This window comes from Nansenia antarctica (genome assembly GCF_963989245.1).
Source record: "Nansenia antarctica genome assembly, chromosome: 1".
Taxonomy (NCBI): domain Eukaryota; kingdom Metazoa; phylum Chordata; class Actinopteri; order Argentiniformes; family Microstomatidae; genus Nansenia; species Nansenia antarctica.
The window spans coordinates 57,278,001-57,305,675 of NC_137674.1; the positions used below are offsets into that span (position 1 = coordinate 57,278,001).

Here is a 27,675-nt window from a genome sequence, read left to right on the forward strand (position 1 = left end):
CTAACTTAACTTACAGCATAGTATAGTGTGTACATAGTACAACAGCTACTCTATCCATGCAGGCATTTTGTTATCTGCAAGAAACTCGCAGTGCCAACAGAGCATGACAATGTAAAGTAAAATGAGTGATAATGATACTGTACTGTACACTTTAAAATGTAATACAATACTTTGTGAAAGAAAGCTATGATACACACCCATAGAACAACTAAAGGGAGTTTCGGTGACACACCCTGTGCTTGCGCATGAGATAAGGAGCCAAAGACAAACAGAATCAACTTTTTTGTTATACTTGTATTTCAGTTAACTTTAATTTGTCCATATTGAGTAGATGACAGCATTAACCAGTGACAGTGAATGAATAAATCCCAGTCATTCAGTTATTTCTTATCTGTGAGGCATGCATGACTCCAACAGTAGTCCATGCAGTACGAGTCTCAAACTCATGAAACTCTACAGACAGCTGTACATACAGTACATCTCTACAACAAGCTGAGCTGTATTTGCTCCTGTGTCCTGTGTATAATCTTGGTATACCATTTCAAAATAGACCGATAATCTTCAGTGCAAAGAATACTTCATAAACAACAAATGAAAGTGTTCTAATGCTGAAAGAAAACTGGGATGTGCATTTAGAGCAAAGCACCTTTAATTCGGTTGAGGCCATGGCCAAATCTTATTGTCTATTGCATTTAAGTGGTCAGAGTGAGGTATGGTGTGATTCAAACAATCAACAGACAAGTGAGAAAAGAAAAACTTGAATGCTTCTTTAAGGCTTTTAGAGAAAGCACAGCTACAACGACAATCGTCATCATCAAATGAGCTTGATAATAACTCATTATGTATGTAGAAAGGCTTACCCTCTTAATGGTATGGAAAAGACTCACATTCACTCAGAAGTTCGTAGGTGCTGCCTGTAACCATAATAATAATAATAATAATAATAATAATAATAATAATAATAATAATAATTCATTGAATTTATATAGCGCTTTTCCGAGGCTCAAAGACGCTGAAATAATAATAATCCTTTTTAAACAGGTAATTCAATAATAATGACCCATTATTAATGGATCATGACCGACAATAATGGGTCATGAATGAGACATACAAATACATAGATTTAGGCACTGTAGAAGTGCTATAAAATCTGTCAAAAATCTATATGTCATTAATGGCATAGCACAAGGCAGTCCTAATACAAATGAGATTGCATTGAGTAAAATTCACCATCAAATTCAATATTATCACTGTAACAGAGAGTATTGGTCATTGTCCTGAATTAACCCGTCCTTAAAATCACCATTTAAATTGTAGCCACTGCTGTTCTGAAATATAAGTCAAATGAAATAATAACAATGCTATAGTAACATTTTGTTGATATTATACACATAAATAATATGTTTTGCCATCATCTACTTTAACCCTCATTATGTCCCAGTGCTCCAACATTTGCATCAAATGAAATGGAGGACACTCCCAATATGAAAATCTACACCTGGACAAGCTAATACACAGTAAATTGTAGCACTTTGAATTTGAATTGATACAGCAACTGGGCAAGCTAAAGATACACCTGAAAATGAATTCCTTGAGTAGGCATTAGTTTACAAGTAAAAAATAAGTTAACAACTTGTAAACGCATGTCCTTTTTGTTGTTGCAGTGACTAAGGTGCTGACTGTCAGACACCCTCAAGTCATAACACTTAAACAGCACACACTCTTTTGGCAAAATAAACACTCCGATCTCCAGTCAAAACAAACAGGTGAACTGGGTTCCTTGGGTTGCCTTAACTGGGTTCAACTTGTGTATTGCGTCAAGTAGACGGAGAGTCGGAGGTGTAGTGGAGAGTGGAGGCGGTTCAGGAGGGTTAATCATAAAGTAAATATGCTTTAAAAAGATAAAAGAATGGCATTTTCTAATGATTATCATTACTACCCCTAAACAGGTAGCTGAACTACTTCCATATAGTTTATGATGTTGTCACTTCTGTCCTTTCTAGCATGTTGTAGAGACTACTCTTCAGGAGGTGGTGGTGGTAGTCGTGGTGGTGAGGTATTTCAGGAGGAGCTGAGGCCAGAGTCGGACTCAATGCTGCTGATGCGGTCCTTGGAGGAGGCGCAGGGCGCAGAGGTGCACGGAATGGCGTAGCAGCTGCAGCTTTTCAGGGTCTCCTCAGACACCATCTCCTGCAGAGAGTGCAGCTCCTCTACTTTAAAAATGTTGGGCTGCTCCCCTTGGTCCTCGCAGATTCTGGAGCAAAGAAGGAAAATCCAAAGTCAGTCATAGGATCTAGTTTGGTTATGCTGGACATTGGACATGCGGTTATAGCCTAGATAACACAATGTACACCTCTACATCAGTTATAAGTAACACAGTACAAACTAGAGGAGATGGGATTAGCTTCATCATTGAAGATAACACAATCTCAACAGAACTAGTCCAACAAACGCATCATCTTTCAGTAGTAGGGCTATTCGCTATCTTATACAATTCAAGGGGTAAGTTCTATGGCTGCACTACACATTTTCTATGAGTACAGTTAAGATACTGAAATAAATATATTAAAAGTATGCTGGTTCACTCATCTTTTCCAAAGAAAAGAAAGGCCCACATCATCAGAGATGATCTGTAAATCAATGGCCTGAATCCAATGTGCAACTCTGTGTGCCGCAGTGTGTTAATTGTCTTAAAACTAGCTAAACCGCATGCAACCTCACAAAGACACTTGGCTAAGAGAAGCATGCAAATCCATTACTCAATGTTGATACTGCGATCTCTGGTTCATATTATCAAGTTTTTGGTTTTCATTGAGCATTATAAAAGAGGACCGCAAACACCCAAACTTAACACAGAGGTCAGCTCATTTCAAAAGCATGTTATAACAGCCATACATGCTCCCGCCATTCCAGTTAAAAAGCCATTCAACTCAATGTGCTTTCTTTTGCTTTGATAGTGAGATTAAGGATATGCCATGCTTTAACAAATGGCTTCACAGCTCAATGGGAGTTGTAAGCATACCAAACAATAAGCATGAACAGGAGGGGGACCTTTATCAACTGGAGCTAGTCTCTAAATGATAGACAAAGCAGTTGACAACTCAATCATTGCTTCTCTTAACTTTTCAACAGATCTATTGTTTTTAAGGACCAACAAATAACACCCCAACAGTAAGGTGATTTCAGGGAGAATGTTACAGTATGTAGTTCACTGAGCAGTAAAAGCAGCAAACAGAAAAGTCAACCGTCTTGCATCATTGTCATGGAACGCGACATTGTTCCAGTCCAGCTGTACAGTATGTTGACACACGACACAGGCTTTGAGTCAAAGAGGGGGAGGGGATCAAAATTAACAGGCGGGGGTGAGAAAATCAAGTCAACACAACCAGGAACCAGAGAGACATTACAGGCGTCTGGAGAACTTGAGTCAATTGAATTTGGCATCAAGCATTCACATATTCTGAAAGAAAGAGGCACAGTTATCACGACAAAAACCTGGAGACTTGAGAAGCTGCTTGACCACACTAGTGATTGAAGGAGTAGGTTGAACTTTTCCCTAGACACTGATCGAAGATCAGTTTTGTGTTTTTACCCCAAATAGTTAAAGCTTATGACTTGGTGAGGGTGTGTTGACCCTAGATCTGTGCCTGGGTCTGTTCACATTAGTGGGGGCAGGTGAAACATGTACAGTGCATCTAGAAAGTATTCACACCCCTTCACTTTTTCCACATTTAGTTATGTTACAGCCTTATTCCAAAATGGATTAAATAAAATAAAAATCTCAAACTTATACACGCAATACCCCAAATTGACAAATGAATGAATGAATGATGGACTTTATTGTCATTGCTACAGTACAGGTACCAAACAACGAAATTTAGGAGGGGTGGCTCCCCTGGTGTTAGGAAAGAAAAAAAAAAGAAAAAAAAAAACTTAAAAAAAAAAAAATCACAAGAAGGGAAGGAGCTGGTTTACATAAATAAAGGCTATGTACACAATCCACTGTACTATACTGTACAGATAGACAACTAGGGTTGTCATATTGCACAATAGTATTGTTTCACGTTATTTAAAGGTGTCACAGTTTGCAGGCTTGAAATGTACATGTTTGTGCCTCAGCACTACACCTGATTTTTTCAGTCCAGCAGCTGCCATACAATCCGTCCAGACTGTCCAGGGGCCCAGAACTTAGTTCTTTGCTGTGTTCAGGGCCTGGACGGCCCTGTGGTAGAAGCTGTTCTTCAGTCTGTTTGTCTTAGCGGCCAGGGTCCTGAACCGCCTTTTCGAGGGCAGCCTGGTAAAGTGTACGTACCCAGGGTGGGTCGGGTCCCTGGAGATCTTGGAGGCCTTCCTGAGACAGCGTGTGTTGTACAGCTCTTCCAGAGAGGGGAGGGGGGCGCCGGTGATCTTCTGTGCTGTTCTCACGACTCTCTGTAGCGCATTTCTCTCCGCTGTTGTGCAGCTGGAGAACCAGTTGCAGATGCCGTAGGTGAGGATGCTCTCCACTGCGCCGCGGTAAAAGGTCACCAGTATCTCCTGCTTGCTGTGTTCCTTCCTGAGGCATCTCAGGGTGTATAGCCGCTGTTGTGCCCTCTTGATGGTGCCTTTTGTGTTGTCCTTCCAGGTCAGGTCATCCCGCATGTGCGTCCCCAGGAATCGGATGGTTGAGACTCTCTCCACGCTCTCTCCGTCGATGAGCAGGGGCTGGATCTCAGACTTTTTCCTCCTGAAGTCTACGATGTACATAAGTACAAATATAACATGTACATAAGTATTCACACCCTTTGCTCAATACTTTGTTGAAGCACCATTGGCAGCAATTACAGCCTCAAGTATTCTTGAGTATGATGCTACAAGCTTGGCACACATAGTTTTGGGCAGTTTCTCCTATTCTTCCTCTCAAGCTCCATCAGGTTGGATGGGGAGCGTCGGTGCAGAGACATTTTCAGATCTCTCCGGAGATGTTCAATCAGGTTCAAGTCTGGGCTCTGGCTGGGCCACTCAAGGACATTCACAGACTTGTCCTGAAGCCACTCCTTTGTTATCTTGGCTGTGTGCTTAGGGTCGTGGTCCTGTTGGAAGGTGAACCTTCGCCCCAGTGCGCTCTGGAGGAGGTTTTCATCAAGGATCTCTCTGTACATTGTTGCATTCATCTTTCCCTCGATCCTGACTAGTCTCCCAGTTCCTGCCGCTGAAAAACATCCCCACTGCATGATGCTGCCACCACCATGCTTCACTGTAGGGATGGTATTGGCCAGGTGATGAGCAGTGCCTGGTTTCCTCCAGACATGACGCTTGGCATTCAGGCCAGAGTTCAATCTTGGTTTCATCAGACCAGAGAATTTAGTTTCTCATGATCTGAGAGTCCTTTAGGTGCCTTTTGGCAAACTCCAAGGGGGCTGTCATGTGCCTTTTACTGAGGAGTGGCTTCCGTCTGGCCACTCTACTATAAAGGCCTGGTGGAGTGCTGCAGAGATGGTTGTACTTCTGGAAGGTTCTCCCATCTCCACAGAGGAACGCTGGAGCTCTGTCAGAGGCCCTTCTCCCCCGATTGCTCAGTTTGGAGCTCTGTCAAAGGCCCTTCTCCCCCGATTGGTCAGTTTGGCCGGGCGGCCAACTCTAGGAAGAGTCCTGGTGGTTCCAAACTTCTTCCATTTACGAATGATGGAGACCACTGTGCTCATTGGGACCTTCAATGCTGCAGACATTTTTTTGTACCCTTCCCCAGATCTGTGCCTTGATACAATATTGTCTCTGAGGTCTACAGACAATTCCTTTGACTTCATGGCTTGGTTTGTGCTCTGACATGCACTGTCAACTGTGGGACCTTATATAGACAGATGTGTGCCTTTCCAAATCATGTCCAATCAATTGAATTTACCACAGGTGGGCTCCAATCAAGTTGTAGAAACATCTCAAGGATGATCAGTGGAAGCAGGATGCACCTGAGCTCAATTTTGAGTGTCATAGCAAAGGGAGTGAATACTTATATACATGTGATATTTGATTTTTTTTTGATTTTTTGATTTTTATACATTTGCAAACATTAAAATATATATATATATATATATATATATATATATATTTGTATCCATTTTGGAATAAGGCTGTAACATAACAACATGTGGAAAAAGTGAACGGGTGTGAATACTTTCCGGATGCACTGTAAGCCATAGTTCAAGTACAAGTGTCCCCTACTGTATGTTGAAATGGGCAACATAGTGCTGAGCTTGTTGAGAAAACAAGCTCCTGCTGAGGTCAGATATGTCTGTTCCTTTGAGGAAGTGTCTCTGACCGGGCTCCCTCAACTTAACATAACTTATGTATCTTCAGTAACCAATGTAGCTCAAGCCAAGTGTTACAAATATTTATTATTAAATGTAATTATTCAACGGCCATTGCATATTAGGCAAAATGTAAACATGTTCAGCTGTTTGCAATAAACAAAGTAGACAATAACAGTTTAAATACGGTTCAATAAAACTAATATTACCATGGTTTTTATCCAAATTCAACACAAAATGCTACTTTAAACTACTGCAGTCTCAAAGTTATTCATCTCCCTGTCTCAAGCACGCCCAATGCAACTAATCAAGGGCTTCATTAGTTCAGGTGTGCTTGAGATAGAACGCATAAATACCTGGACTGGCTAGGGGTTTGTTGAAAGTGACGTTTGATTGTTTGATTGCATGTCAGAAATATGGCTAAGTCAAAAGAATAGTCCAAAAAGTTCAGAGAAGAGATCATTGCCTTGCACAAACAAGGAAAAGAATACAAAAAGATAGCAAAAGCACTGAATGTTCCTAGAGATACAGTTGGACACATAGTTCGCAAGTGGGACAATGACGAATAAAGCTTCTAAAAAGTTTTTATTTTTTTTACTTTGTTCAAAATACATAACATTTATATTTTTTGAGTATGTGACAATGTGCTTAAACATGCCGCATTTGTTAATTTGTTTAAATATATTTTTTTACTGTATTTTTAACTTAATTGCTCAAAAACTGTCAGGTGGCTCAACCAATTATTTGTAAAAGTATTTATATTTTCCTATTATTTATTTATTAAGTGAAATCTTTGTCATGTATCTATTATCTATATCTATTAGACAAAAAAAATTGTTTTTGGGCTGCTTTTTCCTTCACTGACAGTGGCATCTAAAATGATTAAAATGAAAGACATTATAATCGTGAAATGTTTAAAAGTGTTAATATATATTTAAGTAGACACAAATACACATTTAGAGCATCTTGGAGCTTTAAATAACATTATTTATTCCATATAGTGGCATTAACGGTGCGGCCGTACCACCTTGTCAAGCCTGATCTCGTCAGATCTCAGAAGCTAAGCAGGGCTGGGCCTGGTTAGTAACCTGGATGGGAGTCCAAAAAAGGGTGAAAGCCTGGTTGCCGTGGCACATATATGTGGCTTGGGGTTGGCATGTTCCCCCCATGTCCACTAGGGGTCTCCTTCACCCCACATGGAAAGACATGCCAAAGTGAACACCCGTCCCTGACCACGACGGTGAAGAACGCTACTTGGTCCATGGGGCGCCGGGCGTCGGTTCAAGCCGCGCCAAAAGGGCGACCGCTGCCCCTGGCTGCCAGTGGAGGAATGGCAGCCCGGATGGGTTACAAAGGCAGAGGACAATTTCCACCTGGCGACCCGCCAAAGATAGTGCATGTGCTTGTGTGTGTGTTCACCTAAAAACTTGCATGTGTGTGATCAGAGTGTAAAACTGCCGTGTGTGGCCATTAAAAGACCATCAAGGTCCGATTTCTTTCTTTTCTTCTAATTGTGGTTGCGCCAACTGACATACCGGTTGCACCACCTGACTTTTGCCACTGATTTCAAATTAAACAGGCTTCTACTTGGACACCTGCATTAGCTTTGACCTATGCTCGCAATATCATACAAATCATTTTAAAACAGAATAGTAGTTTTATGATAAAATAACATTTTCCTAGTTTTACATTGGTTGTACCACCTGACATGGAAAATATACCCTCCTACCTCTGAGGTGAAACTATCTATTTTTATCAATATTTGAGAGCACTCTACAAATCTTTTCACTCAGCCACAGATGTCAGACAAGGTCCTCTGGATGATGAAACATTTGGCTGATGCAATAGTCTCTTGATTTCAAAATAAAAGTCCCATGTTTACGGTTGTGCCACCCTGACATTTGAGGGGGGAAAATTAAGGGACAAAAGTTCCTCAATTATCTCAATAGCTTTAAAACTATTGTTATTTGTAAATGTGTGTTTATTTGAAAGGTTTCAAACATAAAATCATGCCACAGTATTTTATATTGAATATATCATTATTAAAATACCACTTTTAACAGTGTTCTTAATCTGTTCCTTTGTTGAGACGGTTGCGCCACCTGACATTTTGGGGGTTTGAGATGCTAAAACACAAAGTAATCCATATTATTAGAATGTACTGACAATACATTCAAACTAACCATGTTGTATAGAATAAAATCATATATGACTTGAATTGATTAATCTGGAAATTAAATGGAAATAATATACATGACCCAAAAATATGCACGTCACGTCATTGACCCAAGTTCAAAGTTAAAGGAACAGTGGCTACACTACCTGGACGTGGCAGAAAGAGGAAGCTATCACCGGCCGCCACCAGATTCCTGAGGAGGCAAGTGGTCAAAAACCCTGGAGTGACTGCAAAACACCTGCAGCAAGACTTGGTGGCAGCAGGCACTGAGGTTTCAGTTTGCACAGTAAGGCGCATACTACACACTAAAGGGCTCCATGCCCAGACTCCAAGACGTACACCACTACTGACCCAAAAGCACAAGAAAAGTCGGCTCCAATATGCTCAAAACCATATAAATATGCCACAGAAGTTTTGGAATTCTGTTCCTTGGAGCGATGAAACAAAACTTTTCGGGCCTATGGATCAGCTGGAGGAAGAAGAATGAAGCTGAAATGTACATCCTGCCTACAGTGAATAGCAGTGGCTCCGTGATGCTCTGCTCTGCTTTGCTGCCTCTAGCACTGGAAACCTGCAGCATGTGGGCACAATGGACTCAGTCAAGTATCAGGAAATCTTCATGCAAAAAAACGTCATGCCGTCTGTGAGGAAGCTGAAGCTTGGGTGTCATTGGACCTTCCAACAGGACAATGATCCCAAGCATACCTGAAAGTCCACCAAGGCTTGGTTTCAGAAGAAGAAATGAAAGATTCTAGAGTGGCCGTCACAGTCACTTGACTTGAACCCCAAAGAAAATCTGGTGGGATTTGAAGAAGGCAGTTGCTAAACACAAACCCAATAATGTTACTGAACTGAGGCCATTGCCCATGAGGAATGGGCTAAGATTCCTCAGGAACGCTGTCAGAAGCTGGTGTCTGGCTATGCATCACGTTTGCAGCAGGTCATAACAGCAGGTCATAACAGCAAAGTACTACTAAGTACTGAAAATGCTTGTCATGAAGGGGTTGAATAATTTTGAGACTGCAGTAGTCATTAAATTAGCATTTTGTGTTGAATTTGGATAAAACTCCTTGTAATATTAGTTTCATTTAACTACTTAAACAGTTCTTGTGTACAGTAATTTGTTTATTGCAAAAAGTTGATAAATTGTATATTTTGCCAATAAACCTAATGTGCAATGGGGGTTGAATAATTTGTATTGCAACTATCATATAATGTGCTTAACTATCAAATGTATGTACTTTACACACACACATATATATATATAGAATATAAAAGGCCTTGTGCATTCACACACAACAGATACTGCTGATGCGAGTACAATTCAAATCATGTTCATGACCAACCAAGCAGCCCTACTCTGATCTGCAGCAGCTGCAAGCCCAATCCTCTATCACAGCTATCTATGTATTAGTGTAGTTCCTATAGTAGCTGAAAGTGAAAGACACTTATTAAGACATGTACATCATTACATAAACAGGGGACAGTAAGCTGTACCTGCCTGCGCGATAAAACTGTTGATCCTAAACAAACGATAACCATTTGACATTCTGTACGGCTTCTATATTTCACAGCTACTGAAGTGCATACACATTCCAGAATTTACGGTCACACCTTTTAACCAACACCCTTGTTGACTATGTCTACCTGACAGTTGAAATCATTCATGTGAAAGACAAGACTGTAGGATAGAAACGGTGAGATTGCGAGCATGGAATGAGAGTTCAAGGCATCAGAATGGAAGGCTGCTACTACCACTGTTTGAACGGTATCCGTACCCCGGCCAAACGGGAGGACACGGGAGGGTAGGGGTCTTACCTGTCGTAGATGAGGCCGTCAATACCCCGCGCTCGTAGCTTTTCCCTGTTCTCGTGGTCGTTGTTGTGGTCTCCCCAGCAGAACATCACCAGGCCTTTAGACTGGGCCTCTCGGATGTGGTCCAGGTTGTTCAGCAGCTCCTCTGTGTTGGCACTGATACCCTGGGAGGAAGAGAGGGCAGGAGGAGGGCAGAGACTTAGGTTACAAGGTGTTACAATATAAGCGGCGCATTGGGATACCTTAGTTTTAATCCTATGATTGGCTTTGTATTTTTAACCAGCGAGGTCAATGTAATTAAAAGTTGGGCTTTCGACAGTTCCAGCATCACTTGAACCGGGACGCACTCGCGCATCGAGTGCAAAACCATGTCGGAAAATAAAACGCGTCTCAAAGCGCAGCGTTCAGTTCCCGCCACACCCACCAGGATGTTCTCGCTCTGGGCAAAGCTCATGGCGAACTGGGTGGTCTGGCAGCGGACGTCTATCATTTCAGGGTAGATCTCCGAGACACCCTGGGTCAGGAACAGGATGGGATACTTGTTCTGCTTCTGACGCACCCTATGGGGGTGAAATACACATGTGCAAAGTTCAGGGAGCTTTCTCTGAAACACGCATTACCAGCCTGACTTGTTCTACCTTATCTTCTGGCAGGCTATAACCACACTGGTAGGTAGTGCTTACATAGAGCAGACGTCTGGGTCGAAGCAGGAGAAGACAATGCGTCTCTTGCCGGCTTGCTGCATTACACAGGACAGGATGATGTCCAAGAACAGGTTCATGTCGAAGTAGGACGACAGGTTTCCATCCCACGAGCCATCCTGTCAACAAAGAATACAATGAATGTCTGACATGTCTGTTTTTGCACATTGTACATACCAGGGTTCCCACACCTTCTGAAACATCAAATTCAAGCACCTTTCATGACTCAATTCCCTCAAATTCAAGGACCCAACACGGCATAGTTTGAGACAGACCTAGATGAGAATTTATATAATAGGAACTATCCGCTCACAGACAACAATTAAAAAGAGAGGCTTGAATGTGTGAACACTAGATGGTCTCTTGCCTTCTCTACCACAGCACAGCAAAACAATATATTGTGAAATATGTGTAAAGTTAAGCAATACAGAGAGGAGGAGCTAAGGAAAACCTTTTTTTTTTTTTTAGATAGGCTTGAATGTGTGAACACTAGATGGTCTCTTGCCTTCTCTACCACAGCACAGCAAAACAATATATTGTGAAATATGTGTACAGTTAAGCAATACAGAGAGGAGAAGCTAAGGAAAAACATTTTTTATATATATATTTTTTTAGAGAGAGAGAGAGAGAGACAGGAATTCAAGCACTTTCAATGACCCATGTCTATTTTCAAAAAAGACATTGATTTTTTTTTCTTCTAATTCACAAACTTTCAAGGATTTCAAGGACCCGTGGGAACCCTGACATACTGTACTGATAACCATTACCCTTGTCTGTACATATATCTGTACACATATCTTTATGGCTTTTACACTATTGCACTGGCATGGAATGCATTTCGTTGTCTCTGTACTTGTACTCTGCCAATGACAATTCAATTAAATCTGAAACTGAATCTGATCTGAATCTGACATGACAAAGAGTCAGACATAGAGGATCATCAGTGGCTGGCTGCCCTTCAACCCACCTTCAGTTGGCAGATCCACTTCAGCTCAATGTTGAAGCCCACATGTTCAGGAACAGCGTGAAAGATCTGGAGAATGGAAACAGAGGAAGTTGATATAGACAAAATGGTACTTGGACTAAGCAACTTATAGGGTTTGCGTTTCAAGGATCTATAGATCTATGGATTTATAATTTGGATTGTTCAACCAAATTATAGATCCATCCCATCTTTAGGAAACTAAAAGTAGTGTATTTTAGTCAGCAACCCAACATTAGTGATTGTTTAACAAAGGGAGAGATTACCAGATGGGTTTCTAACAGTGCAGTAAACATCGACTATCATGTTAGTTACCTGTGTCAGTGAGGGGAAAGGCTGATGCTCGTCAACTTCCTCCTCTTCATCAAGTAAATCTGAGTAACAAAATGTGAATTAAATGTTAAACTCCCTCGTAGATACACTAGCTGCTTTGTTTTTACATTTTGATGTGACAAATCTTTGATCTTTACAACAGGGATTTGCTTTGGACTCTTGCCATTCTTTTGATCAATTTCAGAACTAACACAATAGGTCTGGTTTTGCAAGAAGTGTAGGAGGAAGTGTAAGCTCCCATCCCATCGAAACAAGGATAGAATCGAACCTCTAGCGTATGTGGAAGTCAATGTTTGCAAACTAATTAGACCGTTGACGGATTTGCTAAATACACAAGCAGGTGTGGTACTGTACCTTTGTGGTCATTCACCTTCAGGGCAGTAGCGTGGGCCAACTATGAAACAAACACAAAACAGCCATGTCATCTGTCACATCATCATCTAAGAATAAACACTCAAAGACAAACACTCGCTGTGCATCTGCTTAAAAAAAAAAAAGGTTAAAGAAAGGTTAAAGCTTAAAATAGTAAGGCCACATCATGATCGGTTTTACCTTCAGCAGCTGCAGCTGATCATATGTGAGATCTTTGACTGGCACCTCAAACAGCTCCACAGAGTGCTTATCAATTTTCTGTCAGGAACAAAAGAAAGGACACTAAGAGCCAGGAGGTGATTCAGATGCTAGTACATCAATAGCAACGGATTCTTCGGTGATAAAACTGTCATTTAAATATTAACGTTTGTGTTCATTAATACATTACTCATTATTATACATTACGCATTCAAGGCTAAACCCTAACTTGACCATGTGTATGAATGTATGATTTCATTCAATCAATATATAGACCCAAGAACAGACAATAACTGGCAAGTGTGATGTGTTGTTAACTGACCTTCTTGGTGGAGATACAGCAGGTCAGGTCATGATAAACGATGGGAACTGAGTCCTTGGAGAGATGGACATCAAACTCCACATAGGCAGCACCCTACAAACACAATAACATCAAACTCCACATAGGCAGCACCCTACAAACACAACAACATCAAACTCCACATAGGCAGCACCCTACACACACAATAACAACATCAAACTCCACATAGGCAGCACCCTACAAACACAATAACATCAAACTCCACATAGGCAGCACCCTACAAACACAATAACATCAAACTCCACATAGGCAGCACCCTACAAACACAATAACATCAAACTCCACATAGGCAGCACCCTACAAACACAATAACAACGTCACATAGGCAGCACCCTACAAACACAATAACAACGTCATCAAACTCCACATAGGCAGCACCCTACAAACACAATAACAACGTCATCAAACTCCACATAGGCAGCACCCTACAAACACAATAACAACGTCATCAAACTCCACATAGGCAGCACCCTACAAACACAATAACAACCTCAAATAAAAACTATTGCTGAACTTCAATGACAACAGACAACTGACGCCACAAAAGAAAAAAACATACAGACCATATCTCTCAATAACAAAAGGTCAGTCAAGTCAATAAACACACATCATGTTCTTCTATTTTCTGTTATTTTTTTCCACGCATTGTACTGTGGGTTACTTACATGATTGGCAGCACTTTTGAAAGAAGCAATGGTGTTCTCCCTGACTCTGTGGTGCCTGAAAAACAAAACAAAAATGATTTAAGATTAGCTAAACCAAAGTCATCTAATCCTAATCCATAACACATGACAGCTCTAGTCTCCCTCACACAATAGAGAATCCAAAGATAATCTCTTTGTTCAAAGTTTCACACAATCTTTCAACCCCCCCAGCACCCATACAGGAAAAGGAAAGAGCACAGTGCACGTACAGTAAACAAGATATGAAAGGGACTTTGTGTTCAAATGTACGAGGTCGTTTCTTGATTCCTGCTTCACGACAAAACAATTCCACCTAGGTGGATACATAGAATCACTAAGGAATCAACTATCATCTATGGAATGTTCCATTCAGGCCTTCCAGCTCTGTGTGTGTGTGTGTGTGTGTGTGTGTGTGTGTGTGTGTGTGTGTGAGACTCACTTCGCTGCATGTGTGCTGCCAGCCCCTCTATGGCCCACATCCAGAGCACCCCTCTTCCTCCAGTACTTAGTAAAGGAGGAGCTCATGTCACACTGCAGGCCCTGGACAGGCCTGATCACCATGTAATCCACTACAAGAGAACAGCAAATATGAGTAAGAGACGCACGCACCATGATTTTGGTATTATTTGCCATTACTTGCAGCCTTCATCGTAACGTAACACATTCTAATGCTTCGGTCCTCATATCGGGATCTGATGTAATGATCTGACTTTTCTTTCGAAAAATTTGAATACATTTCCGCGTTGTTGAAAATTAATGACACATCGCTAACCTAACTCTAACCTAATATTCCTTGGAAATGCAATTTTTGTGCCTTCAAATCATCAAATTGATTTCATATTGGTATATAATTAATTATGCTCATACTGTACATCTCTCTTTTTTTATTTTAGTTTTTTAACTAAACACATTTTTATGAACTGCCTGAACCCCCCCACCCCCACTGGGGAACACATCAGAAATCATAGATTCTGTTTTTCATTGAAAATAGAAACTATTTACAGTAGAGATAGAAACATATCCATCAGATGAAGGGAATAATTAAAAATTCCAATGATGCTACATTAGCGTTTCTTGATGTGTTAACTTTACTGCAGTTCGCTAGGGAAACATGGATTACAACTACAACAGTAGTTCCATAACAATAATACATTAACTTTTTTTATTTTGCCTGTTTTTTTTCCCCTACTGAATTACGTTTGGATAGACTGCAAACCAACTGAACCCCACCAACACCACCCCTAAACTAGCTGCTGGGTACTGACCAGTCAGTTTGAATTAGGAAAATGAACTTTATAAAAAGTTCATCAAAACTGTCTTTTAAACATTTTGGCACTGAGCTGTTTTTGTAAGGCTATACCTCACAAATCACTTGTTTCTGTCTGTTTAAATAACCATGAAATATTTAGTAGGGTGCTAGTGGACGCTACATCACAATACCATGAAACCTATGTCTGATACATACAGCATGTTACATGCTTCATTTTGATGTATAGGTTGCGGGAGTTTCAAAGAAAGGCTTTTATCTCGCTTGCTCCCACACGTGACACCTCTTGCTCGATGCGAAACTCTCGCAGCTCTCTTGTGCTGACTCGGTGGAGGCGACTACAGAATATAGCGATCCCTTTTCAATAATGTGTAGTAATTGAAACGACTAGTTTGTGAAAGTAGTCCTAGTAGTCCTAGTCCTATGTTGCAAACAGAATGGGCATTTTTATCTTGTGGCCGTCCACAATATTAATTGTTTTGAAGAAACATAATGGCTGAAGCACAGACATGTCAATCATGGCTTTTTTTCTGAATAATAACAAACAACTTCGGGTAGAATCTGTATCTGTTTCATCGCATTATTTGTGCTTTCCCGAATAACATGTTCTTATTCGGGTACATCACAGTATAAGGTACTAGTATTAAATACACATTGGAAATAGGCCTGTAAGACGGACAGCTGCTCACCACGGACTTTCCCGAGGGTCTGTCTGGAGTTGCGTCCCATGATGGGGAGGGTGACCACTCCTGTGTCCCTGCCATTCTCCTTGAAGAAGGAGGAGAGGAGACATGCCGTGCCCACGTGCCCTGGGTGGGGATCCCCCGGAGCCACATGGTCCCCTAGGTCCTCCTGAGGACAGAGGTGGTGGGATCAAACAAAACTGACCAAGTCAGTGTGCTGAAGTGTTGGTTAATGTGTTAATATGTTATCTTATACAGTATCTGGGAGGATTACAGAGATCAATGAAGAAAGGTATTGCTATGGGACCGTGACCGTTTCCATGACAGCTAAACAGAGTATGATAAGCATCGGGTAATAAATGACACGTCAAAGAGGGAAACTTGAATCTGTTTTACCTCAAAGAAGTCGAAGGTGAGTTCCAGGTTGTCTGGGTCCATGGTGTGGATTATGTACTCAGTCCAAATAGTGGGCTCCAGGGCGTAGCCACACTCTGGCTGGGAGTGACGTGACTTGTAGCCATCCTTGCTAATCATGCTGATCTCTAGGGTGGGGGTCATCTTGTGCAAGGATGATGACGGGCTCTGCCCTTCCTCATCCTCATCCTCCTCATCTTCCTCAAAGCCCTCCAGTGTCAGTTTAAGCCTGGTAGAAAAGGTCACAAACCAGATGTTGGTTTAATAAAAATTTAAAAAGGTAAATGGACTGCACTTATCTAGCGCCTCATTCCAAAGCGCTTTAAAATGACCTCTCATTCACCCGTTCACACAGATTCACACACCAATGGCGGCAAGCTACCATGCAAGGCGCAGGCACGCTCATTGGGAGCAATTTTGGGTTCTGTGGCTTGCCCAAAGACACCTCAACATGTGGCCACCCGGGGATTGAACCGCCGACCTTGCGATCATTAGACGCCGGCTCTACCACCTTTTTTTAAATTTATTTTTTTACTTTTTTAGTTTCTCAGCAGAAAAAAAGGAGTATGCTGACATCGCAGATCCTGTTTGGCTTGAGTGACTTGCTAGACTTGAAGAGAACAGTGCTTTACCTGAAACGAGACTTCTTGTATTTCTTCTTTGTGATGGACACTGGAATCTTCTTGGAATAATGCAGTCGCAGGCGAACCTCTGTCTGGCACGTCAGCCACCCAGAGTCCACACACTCGGAGTCATCTGTAAGTAACAGAGTATGAGACACGAATGTTGAGCAATGTTGGCACAAATGGATGGAATGAGCTCAGCTGCCTCTATACATGTAATGAATGAGCTGCAAATAATCCATTATTCAAACACGCTACATCGCCCTAAGGGAGGAGTAAAGCACCACTTTACATGTAATCTGACATTCACGCCGCCCCAAAGGATTCAGTCATGTTTACGGTGCTTATTCAGTATTTATCATCTTTTGACCTAGGAGTTAATCTGGTAGTGCATAAGTAAGGACCACCTTGAAGTATATGCATCTGTGCATTATTATTGATAACTTAACATCCCACAAATGGTAATAGACATTACCTATACATGTCAGATGCATGTTTCTTATAAAGCAATGATAAGAAATACTACAATAATAATCTCACAGAAGGAAAAGTATTATTTACTCTCTGATATATTCAATGTACTTACTGTGAAACCCAAATTGGCCATCTTCAATGTCAAGGTGTGCCCCTGTAACAGATACCAAATTGTTAAAAACGTGATATATACATACTTGATACAACCACTACAACTGAGGATAGGTCGCAATAGAGCAATACAAACACAACTATGTATTTTCATTTCAATATCAATGGAGGTTTCAGGTGGTTTTAAGAGTATTGTTTGTCGATAAGAGTTATCAAATACTACAAGCATGTAGTGGACAAGTCTTCAGATTTACTATACATGAAACTATTCAGATGACACTGTACACTGGGGGCAAGGTGACCATAAAGATGTATCAATTCATGCATCTCTCTCTCATCTTAAACAGGCATCAACCAGAAAAGTTCTTCTCGTTATTCTGCTATAGTACACCAAATATTTTTTGCTTTTTTAATAAGGGGAAAAAATAACTCCTAAATAAATAAAAAAAGAAAGACAAAGCCATGCAGAAAGAGTTGAACGTTTTAAGTGGAGTTCACTATCAAAAAGGGTCACGGCTGTTGAGAGGACTGAGGGGGCGAGGGCAGCTGCATTGGCTTTTTCCTGTCAGGCTCGTTTTGAACGAGCTTTGTCTGAGGTTCTCTAACACAATGCTGTTGGAGCTAGAGGCATCTATCTAGTGGTCACATCCTCTAGTGTTTCCTCTGCTCTAGAACATTCAAGGCTAAAACAGCAACCCCCTGCCTCAGCAAAATCCTGCATAGAAACATTCCCAGTTACTAAGACCGCCGTATGCTAATAGTAGTCCACTTAGGATCCTTGTTTAGAGAGGAAACACTGTGACGAGGGTGAAGGAGGGCGAGGGTCTAGAAGTTGCCCCTGGCCACAGATCTAGGATCAGATTAGCCTAACCCCTGAATACCTAAACTAAGGGGATGATCACATATCTGACCCTGGACCAGTGGTGAGGGGTAGCAACAGGGGGGGGTCTCTGAAGGTTGTCGGACACTTAACCAAACCAAACGGCGCGCTGTTCTGGAGTTTGATACCTGTGGGGCTCATCACGCGTGGGTGCTGATGGGTCTCCCACTTATTGACTATGACTTGACATGGACCACCTGCACTCTGCAATGTTTAGTACAGTGTTAAGATGTGAAATAAAATACAGTCAGATTTTCACTTTGGTCTCGAATCTGCTTTAGGGATCAAAGTGCTGGAAAGTAATTTGAACTGGTACTATTCACCAATCCCTGGGCCAGCCAGTCATGAATGGTTGACATCTGAAAAGTGGAGGGAAGGACTTGGCATCATTGCATCAACAATTCTTGCATCTTTTTCCACTGTCTCTTAAATTCTGTCTTTAAATTCTTCTTCAGTCAATAACAAATTGTTACAAGGAGGTATGATGTTAGCTTCAATAAACATGCTCCCTGACAAGTCTGCTTCTAGTAATAGTTTACAACTGCCAGACGTTCTCCCTGGCGAGGAGACCCAAAAAGTGTTACTGGAGACATCAACATTCAAACTATGTGTGTGTGTATGTGCATGTGCGTGTGTGTGTGTGTGTGTGTGTGTGTGTGTGTGTATGTGCGTGTGTGTGTGTGTGTGTGTGTGTGTGCGAGTGAGGGCGTGTGTATGTGTGTGTGTGTGTGTGTATGTGCGTGTGTGTGTGTGTGTGTGTGTGTGCGTGTGTGTGTGTTCCAGTGCGCAGGTCACATTGAGCCGTCTAGCACAGCATGAAATGGGAGCAGCCCACATGGTCAGATTAGAGGAAGCCAGCTGGCAGCATTCCGAGGCCGGCCAGTTCCTAGAATCACAGAGGTTATGGTGAACTCTTTTGGGGTCATCTCTAGAAAAAACACATCAGTGAGGAAACCAAGCCACACACTCCATGAGTGAGTTTAAATTTGCTGTATCTAATCTAATAGCCTACACTCCATAACACACAAATCGACTCATTGGTCACACTTCAGTCTCACTAGGATTACAGTGGCCCTATAGAGGATTTACTATGATTAAAAGACCTATGGTTATTATAACCTGTGGCAGGTTAGATCATCTGAAACATTAAAACGGCTCTGATTATGTTACACCAAACAGAACGGTTGTTAGACAAGAACATCAGCAGCCTCCCCCAACTGAAAATAAATATGGGAATGTATCGACATCTCACTCAATTGCTCAATATTATGTCTCACTGTCATTACAAGGGAAGGTTTGACAGTACAATACCACCACCACTTCGAATCAAGCTCTAGCTTATCTGTAAAGTCTCCCAAAATACAATAAAAATGTCTACATCTTCTAAAAGGTCTACATTTATATTCATTTGACTGATTTACATCTATTATGGCTGGAAATAAAAGGTGCAGCTCACCTTTGACTGCAGGAAGAGGCCTTTGAAATATCGATAGTATAATGCAGCTCCGCTGGGCACGCTGATGGTCGTTTTCCACAAAGTGCTGGCCAGGGGCAAACACATTTTATTACATATACATACACTAAACTATGCATGCAATAATTACCAATACTTACACACTGACAAACATATCCAGATCATATTTCAGAGAGCAACGTGACGTTAGTCATGAAAGGTATATATTTACCCATCATTTCCGTCGGGTTGGAGAGTCACAGCTCTCTGATGGCACCAGCTTCCGAGAGCCGTACAGCTACCAACCACTGCTATCAACTCACCTATTCATATAAATATATGATTATGTTATACATTGCATTATTACATTCCGAAACAAAGCCCCACATGATGCATGTTGATTTCACACACATGTCTAAATTACTCCAATGACTACACTAAGGGTTGACACTCGTGAAGCTTTCTTTTAACATCGCATTCTTTTTGTTCTTTGTTTTTGGTCTGGTTAGTCTGTTCAGTTGGGCTTACCTGGGGACGTTGCTCCCCTTATAGCCAAAGTCACTTGAGTTGTCTCCATAGTTGACACAGGCACTGATATAACGGCGCAAACAAGCTAGAAAACCAGGACCTTCACTGTTAAACAGAACATCTCAATGGCATTTAACTGATTAACACATTATCCAACAATTGAGTTGAAGTGAAAGTGAAATTGGAGGTGCAAACAAATTAGCAAAAACAGGAACTTAAGGCTAGAAGAACTGGAACGTCATAGATCAACAGAACATATCAAAGGCATTAATTAAACTAATACATGCATAATATGAAAATATAAAGCAATACTACTAGTCACAGAGATGGAGTTATGAGCTGGCAAGAGCAATCAACAATCAAAAGAGCTACCTTCACAGCATCAACAAATTGTTTTCTGTTTACATAACTCTCTAGCTACCACTTTAAAATGTTTCCTACCTTGCTTTTGGATCAATTTCACACCGACCAGGGCTAGTTAGTTATGTCGATGAGGAATTCAAAAAGCCGTGTTGGTTTTACCACGTTAAGACGCATCGGTCTCGGACGCATCAGGTCCAATGCAGTGGCATTGTGCGGAGTCTGACGACGACAATGACATTCACAAAGCACAACACATTGGTTACTTCATGTGTTAGCGAAGTCTTAGATAAAACAGACACATTACGCGTTACACATGATCGTTACCTAGCGAACATCGTTGAACTTGCCAATCTATACAAAGTAACTACGCATCAGCTCAAACTGCCATGTTCCGGATTGGAAAAAACAACAACTACAGCAAAAACGGGTGGAACCAGCTAGCACGCTACTGTACTAGCTAGCTATGCTAACCAGCGAGGTCGTTCACTGCCAAGCCACTGTACCAGCTAGCTATGTTAGCTATGTTCCCCTGGGCGTGTGTTTACTTCCGTTGCGCCAGAACATGCCAGCTGGTCAACTATGGGCAGCTAGCCAGAAGCATCTAGCTGCGATAGCTATCCACTGTTTTAACATTCTTCTCAAAGCTTGAGTGTCGGTATAGCTAAGTAATAACATGCGCTAAACAAATACGCTAAGAAAACCGTTACCTTCATCGACGTGTACGAAATAAATGATGGCGCATTAATACACACGTTGTCGTTGTGATCTGTTGTGGCTCTGCTGCTGCTGTTTTCACCGCAGTGGGGTGCCCGGAAGGAAGGTACACTATGTACGAGATTCATAAACTCTTTGTCTCAGCCGATAGTTCAACATTTGTCTCACATTTTTTGTCTCAATTTATGTTATACATTGTTTAAATTGAAGAGGATATAATACCAATTTCCTAACCTATTTCCACACTGAGTTTCCTAAGCTATTTCCACACTATTTTCGACACTGAGTTTTTTTTTTAAATGTCTTAAGACGGAAATAGTGTGAAATGTTTTTTTTTTTTTATGCACACGTTGAGATGTATATTTATATATTCTCAAACGTTATACCTGCATGTTTTGTTTAAGGTCATACGCCATTTATAATATTTTTCATCTGTAAAAAAAAAAAAAAAACGAAGAAAAAAGATTCTCACTTTCATGTCTTGAGTGAAAGTGTGCTTGTCTCTAAACGAGGGAGTGTGTTTCATTGTGCTTTAGGTGAGGCTTAAGTATCCTAATAGGCTTACCCCTCCTCTAACCTGACTGAGTTACTGCACACAGCATTAATTATACAGGGGACTTCATTCCTTGACCCGTTTGAATTTCTGGAAAGAATTTGGTCCAGGACTGATTGCACGTTAAGTATTTAGTTACACTACCAACAACACATTTATTATTATTATCATGTATTAACCTATACTGCACATTTATATGTTTATGTTCTCCTATGACAAGTCATTTTAGTAATCAACATACAGTACAGAAAATATGAACAGATCAGATTAGTTTACGGCACCAATCTATATACCTATAGGTATATAATAATAATAATAATAATAATAATAATAATAATAACAACTTTTTGTTTGTATAGCACTTTTCCTGCAAACGTTGCTATATATAGATCATTGGTTTGCTGCAAATTTTATTTTGAACATACATACATGTTTCTTGATTGTGTTTTATAATGTTGTAATTTTGTATTATGTATTATTGTAAACTGTGTGTATGCGGCGAGTTAAATAAGATACACCAGTATGGCTGTAGCTCCCTCCAGGGTACACAAAGTGTATTACAGAGAGGAGGGGACGGAGATGAGAGGAAGGGAAGGAAATGAAAGAAGAGGATAGGAGAGGAGAGGGGAGATGGGGAAGAGACAAGTTATGGAATGAATTCAGTGACTGAAGCACCAGCTACTTCATATTCATAGATTTACATTCCCATTCTCTCTATGTGATGACGTTAGGAAGTCCTGTCTGGAGGGAAATATATTCTGAAAACTGCAGCACACAGGTCAAAGATCCCTCCTATGTGATATTAATCTAATGAGGAGGAATCATTCCGAGCTGCTGTTATTGAGTTCTCCAGCGGGCTCTGTTTATCCTTGCCTGTATAATGAACACCAGTGGGACACCACTGAGCCAGTGTCAGGTCCTGGGGAGAGAGAGGATATTCTTTTTCAGGACAAAGTGAATCTGCTCTGGTATTGTGTCAAATAATGTATGCTGCTATTGTTTATTGTTTCTATTGTTTTTTCTGGTATACTGTAGATATAAGAGTATGGAGGAGAAAGCTCTTGATTCCACTGTGCACGTGTTGTTGTGATGTGAGACGTGGTATTGAGGTCTGGGCAGATTGTAACATTAGATCAATGTCTGGCCGTGGTTGTAACTGCAGGGGGCTGAGAGAGAGAGAGCCATAGAGAGAGAGAGAGAGAGAGAGAGAGAGCCATAGAGAGAGAGAGAGAGAGAGAGACGAGAGCTATAGAGAGCCACAGAGAGAGAGAGAACGAGCGAGAGAGTGAGCTATAGAGAGAGAGAGAGATACATATAGAGCCATAAAGCCACAGAGAGAGAGAGTGATAGAGAGAGAGTTTGAAAGAGAAAGAGAGAGAGACTGCAGCATTATGAATATTTAACACTTTCCCAGTGCAGAGTTCCTCTCCTCCTCACAGCTTTGCTGTTTCTCCTTCAAGGTCTCAGGCAACTCACTGTCACACATGAAAACAATACAATAGAAATATAGTAGAAACCTTCTGTGGAGGATATGATGAAGATTGATTGTATCTAAATGTTTGAAATACACTGTTTCTGTATAATGGTGTCCACTGTAGGGCAGTTTGTAGCCGAGTATCAGTAACATATAGTGGTGTATATCAGATCTCAGTTCAACAAACATGATAACAAACTCAAACGCAAGGAGCATGATGTCAGTTATTTCATTCATAATGGGGTGTCTGCATCTGGGTTTGAAGTCAATATTTACATAGAGAACATCAATCAGCCATTTGCTTTTGTCAATTTAGATTCAGCCTGAATCATTTTCTAATTGTGTTAGAATGTTCTGTTCTGCTGCTTTTCTTGGATGAACAGTTTTATGTAGGGAACATCTTCTAAAAGGGGAGCAACATTTTTGGATTAAAATCTATTTAATAGCATCCGGTTGATTTGAGGCCAAATTCTAATGGTAAATGCCTTATTCCAAAGTGCTTTACAAGGCCGACCTACCTCCTGCGCCACAGCCACCCCTTAAAAACAAGATAAAAACAAGATGAAAGCAGTTGTTGATGAAACAGTTAATGCAGGGGGACAATTTCCACTTGATACTGTCAGAGAGGTTTTGCTGATCAGGTTAGCCAAATCAACGTACCCTTTCAAGCCTATGATCTGGGAGGACTGCTCAAGGCACATACAAGCTGCAACAAAGTGAAATTGCTTCAAAACTTATAGATAGACGGATCAACTTATGTGAAGAGAATTTAAGTGGACATGCATAGACTAGAAGAGGAAATGATATTATGCATGTTAAAGAACTAGCACATTGTAGATGGTAAGCCTTTAGGGTGCTCGTTAAAGTTTCGTCCACCAGAACTAATTCCACTCTATCCTTAAATAAATATGCTGTGCTTTTGGGAGTCTACAGCCACTAATGAATGAAATTCAGCCCTCAAGGCAAAGAAGTGATTATAGTGAGATCTCTATAGTGTTGCTAGTTCATCAGAAAATCTAATATGGGGCAGCTAAACGAATGCATGGTCCACAAAACATAAAAATGGCTTTAAATCGCTTATCATAAAACCTACAGTATACTATGTAATTTCTTTCATTTTTGAACCATTTAAGTGTTCACTACTGGCTCTACGGTACCGGTCTCCTCTGGTGTTATGCCTGCAGTCACACCCCCATCTGGTGGCCTGAGATGCAGGTATGTACACACACGCACACACACATGCACACACACACACACACACACACACACACACACACACACACACTCTTTGAGGCAGAAATAAATGGCTAAGAGCCCCCCATGGTCCTTGACTAATGAAGATATCTACAGCACTAACACATGTGCACACACTCTCTCTCTCTCTCTCTCTCTTCCCTCTCTCTCACACACACACACACACACACACACACACACACACACACACATCTTGCCCTGTGACAGTGTGATGGTAGTTGAAGGGACAATAACAGCTCCCACTGTGATAAGCGTTGCTTCTGTTCTGAAGCTTATGAGGAGTGTTCTTGGATCATTTCAGCGATAGTAGTGTGATGATTAATTCAACCAAGAGCCCTCTTCAATTTCCTTTGAAAGCAGACAGGAGAGAGACACTGTAACTGATTCCCATCCTCCATCTCCACCCAAGCCCTGATGGTTCCACTGGACCACTCGTTTGATCACAAACAAAATGTCTGCCTTTCAAAATCTCACAATCTTTAAAATTGGTCTGAAGGAGGAGGGTTAACAGATAAAGAGATAAGCTTAATCTAAAAAGAAGACATTTTAATCTTTGAGTGGGAACTCACAAAATCTAGCTGAGCAATAGTGTTGTTATTAGCTAATATGTAGTGGAACCAAGGTTCTGGGAAAATGAACCAACATATGAAACCTCAGAAATCAATATACAAAGAATCTAGAATTTGTATAGTTATGTCACATTCAAAAGGTGCAAAACAGTACAAATGTATGTACAATATATTTTACTGAAAGATTAAATGTCGGGTTGATTTGTCTTTTACGTTACAGGCCCTAAAAAACTGGTAAACGGATCACTCACAAAAAGTAATCTGTTTATTGTGCAATAAACAAATGACAGCAGAGCTCTGTCCATTTTCACCCATATCTCTTGAGTCTCAGTGTGTTTGACTGCTGGTCGCTGTGACCCAGACCTATTGAGTATCCGCCAGTCACTCCCCATCTCCACTTCATCGCTAGAAAAAAAACCAGTAACTACAAGGTAAAGTGTGCCGTATCTACCCTGTTATTACTGCCTAATGACACCTTGAGGAAAACCACAACACCTGGTCAGTGTGACTCAGGAAAACCTGTGAAACATCTGCCCCTCTCTCTCTCTGAAGTCTGAGAGAGCAGGAAATCACTGGGAAGGTGGAAAGAAATTATCTTTGATGAACCAAATATACAATTTGTATTCAGACAAGATTTGAATCAAAGATGGTTTCTGTCTTTATGATCATGCTAATTTGTTTGGACCTGTCTGAAAGCACAACCCTGGTATTGCAGGCACTTAGGTGTGATTTTGTATTCTAGAAAGTATGCTCTTTACGAGAACATTATAACAGTAATGTTAGATGTTGAGAACAAGAAAGCCATCAGCTCCCGAAAACATTAGAAACAGATTAGGCAAATGTATTGTTTTGAAGATGCAACAAGACAGTATTGTTATTCTTAGTCTGAGGGAAGAATTAGATGGTGTTATTCTGTTCGAAACCACCCATCTAAATCTATAGTCGGCTTATTGCTCGTCATGATGATGGTGCTTACCTTTGGAGAGTTATGCCGTAAGCAATTACAGTGCCAATTCAAAGTGATGAACAACCACAACATGTGAAACCACCTGTAAAGACGTACCATTATAACCCTTGGTGCAGTGGCTAATCCACCACAACATAAAAAAAATCATGCATCGCTCTGGATATTAGGAGTGTCATGGAGGTTTTAACACACAGCCTCCTTCCAACATACAGCATACTCTATGGCTGTTACAGCTAGCTTTGGAGGATGATTCACCCAAATAATAACTGCACCAAAGGAGTGTACATTATCTCAAATCATGTGGCAATTCAACATTGCAGCAACACAGTAATCACTTTGAGGCAACTCCTGGTTCATTTGCAATACAATGTAGTTTGGTCTGCATGGTTAAGTAACTGGCACGTCAAAGTCTTTCTCTGCAACACGGACTTTTATGATCCATTCTCATTAGCTACTGTAGATGAAGGGAAGCATGCAAGATAACTGTTCAAATCATATCTGCTCACAGGAGGAATAAAGAGCACTGTGGAACAGGATTAACTTTTATACATTTACAACACTAATTTGAAGCATTTTCTCATCATTTAATTTCTAAAACTTCCATCTTTACCTAATGGAGCTAGGAGAAATAACAGATGGGAAATAATAAAATAATGAGCTTTCTAAAAAACCCTCAGTACATATATATTCCCATTCTTAAGATATCACATGACGAAACTAATGCTCCATCAAACATCAGACATCAACCTCCATCCAACCTGAATCCTGCCTCAAGTCCTCAGAGAAAACCAGATTACCTGTGATGAATGTGCCCATTTCTGGGGGAGGAGAGAAGCTGACGTCCCTGAAAAACAAACAGACATCCACTCCAATCCACCTAGAGGTTTAGTGATTTTGTTTTTGAAATTGCCATTTACCCTGGTAATAGTGTTTAACGTCAATCTTTTAGCACCGAGACAATGCTCAAGGCGATGCTATTGAATGAGACATGATTCAACTTTTGAACGATCATATGGAAGCATCATCAATTAGCAATAAATAATTGTGTCTGCTGTCCATTATCATACCAGTTATGGATTAAATATTTATTCTATGAATCATTGTTTATTCTTTGTTAATCAGAATCATATAACCATTCACATTCGTTGATAAGAATTTGCCTCACTGTTGGCAAATTCTTATCAAGAATTGACGGCAAAAATTCACTATACATACTGTAGCTATAGATATACTTAACATACTTCTTTGTGTTCCCCTTATAATATCCTGCTTCATTTTCACATCACATCAACGCCTCAGCTCAACGTCTCACCTGTCATTCAAGCACCTCACCTCACTGCCACTAATATCTGCTGTGATAATGCCTTTGAGGACAATCTGATCAGTCTGGTGAGACCTGTCTAACAACAAATCAAAGGCCATTGGTCCATGGTTTACTAGACA

The 27,675-nt window shown here is 40.8% G+C and overlaps 1 protein-coding gene across 1 annotated transcript; it reads right to left on the minus strand.

Moving 5' to 3' along the window:
• Positions 1–297: 297 nt before the first annotated feature.
• Positions 298–21,186, minus strand: gpcpd1 (glycerophosphocholine phosphodiesterase 1). The gene is made up of 21 exons (XM_080544498.1): positions 21,026–21,186; positions 20,780–20,920; positions 20,339–20,423; positions 20,043–20,133; positions 19,814–19,898; positions 18,486–18,561; positions 17,479–17,520; positions 16,902–17,025; positions 16,252–16,498; positions 15,862–16,024; positions 14,345–14,474; positions 13,888–13,942; positions 13,184–13,276; positions 12,844–12,921; positions 12,646–12,685; positions 12,274–12,332; positions 11,944–12,009; positions 10,959–11,095; positions 10,700–10,835; positions 10,279–10,439; positions 298–2,254 (listed from the first exon to the last, which is right to left on the minus strand). Exons 3-21 carry the CDS (start codon positions 20,385–20,387, stop codon positions 2,062–2,064), a joined length of 2,025 nt encoding a protein of 674 aa, XP_080400624.1. The 5' UTR covers positions 20,388–20,423; positions 20,780–20,920; positions 21,026–21,186; the 3' UTR covers positions 298–2,061.
• Positions 21,187–27,675: the final 6,489 nt, after the last annotated feature.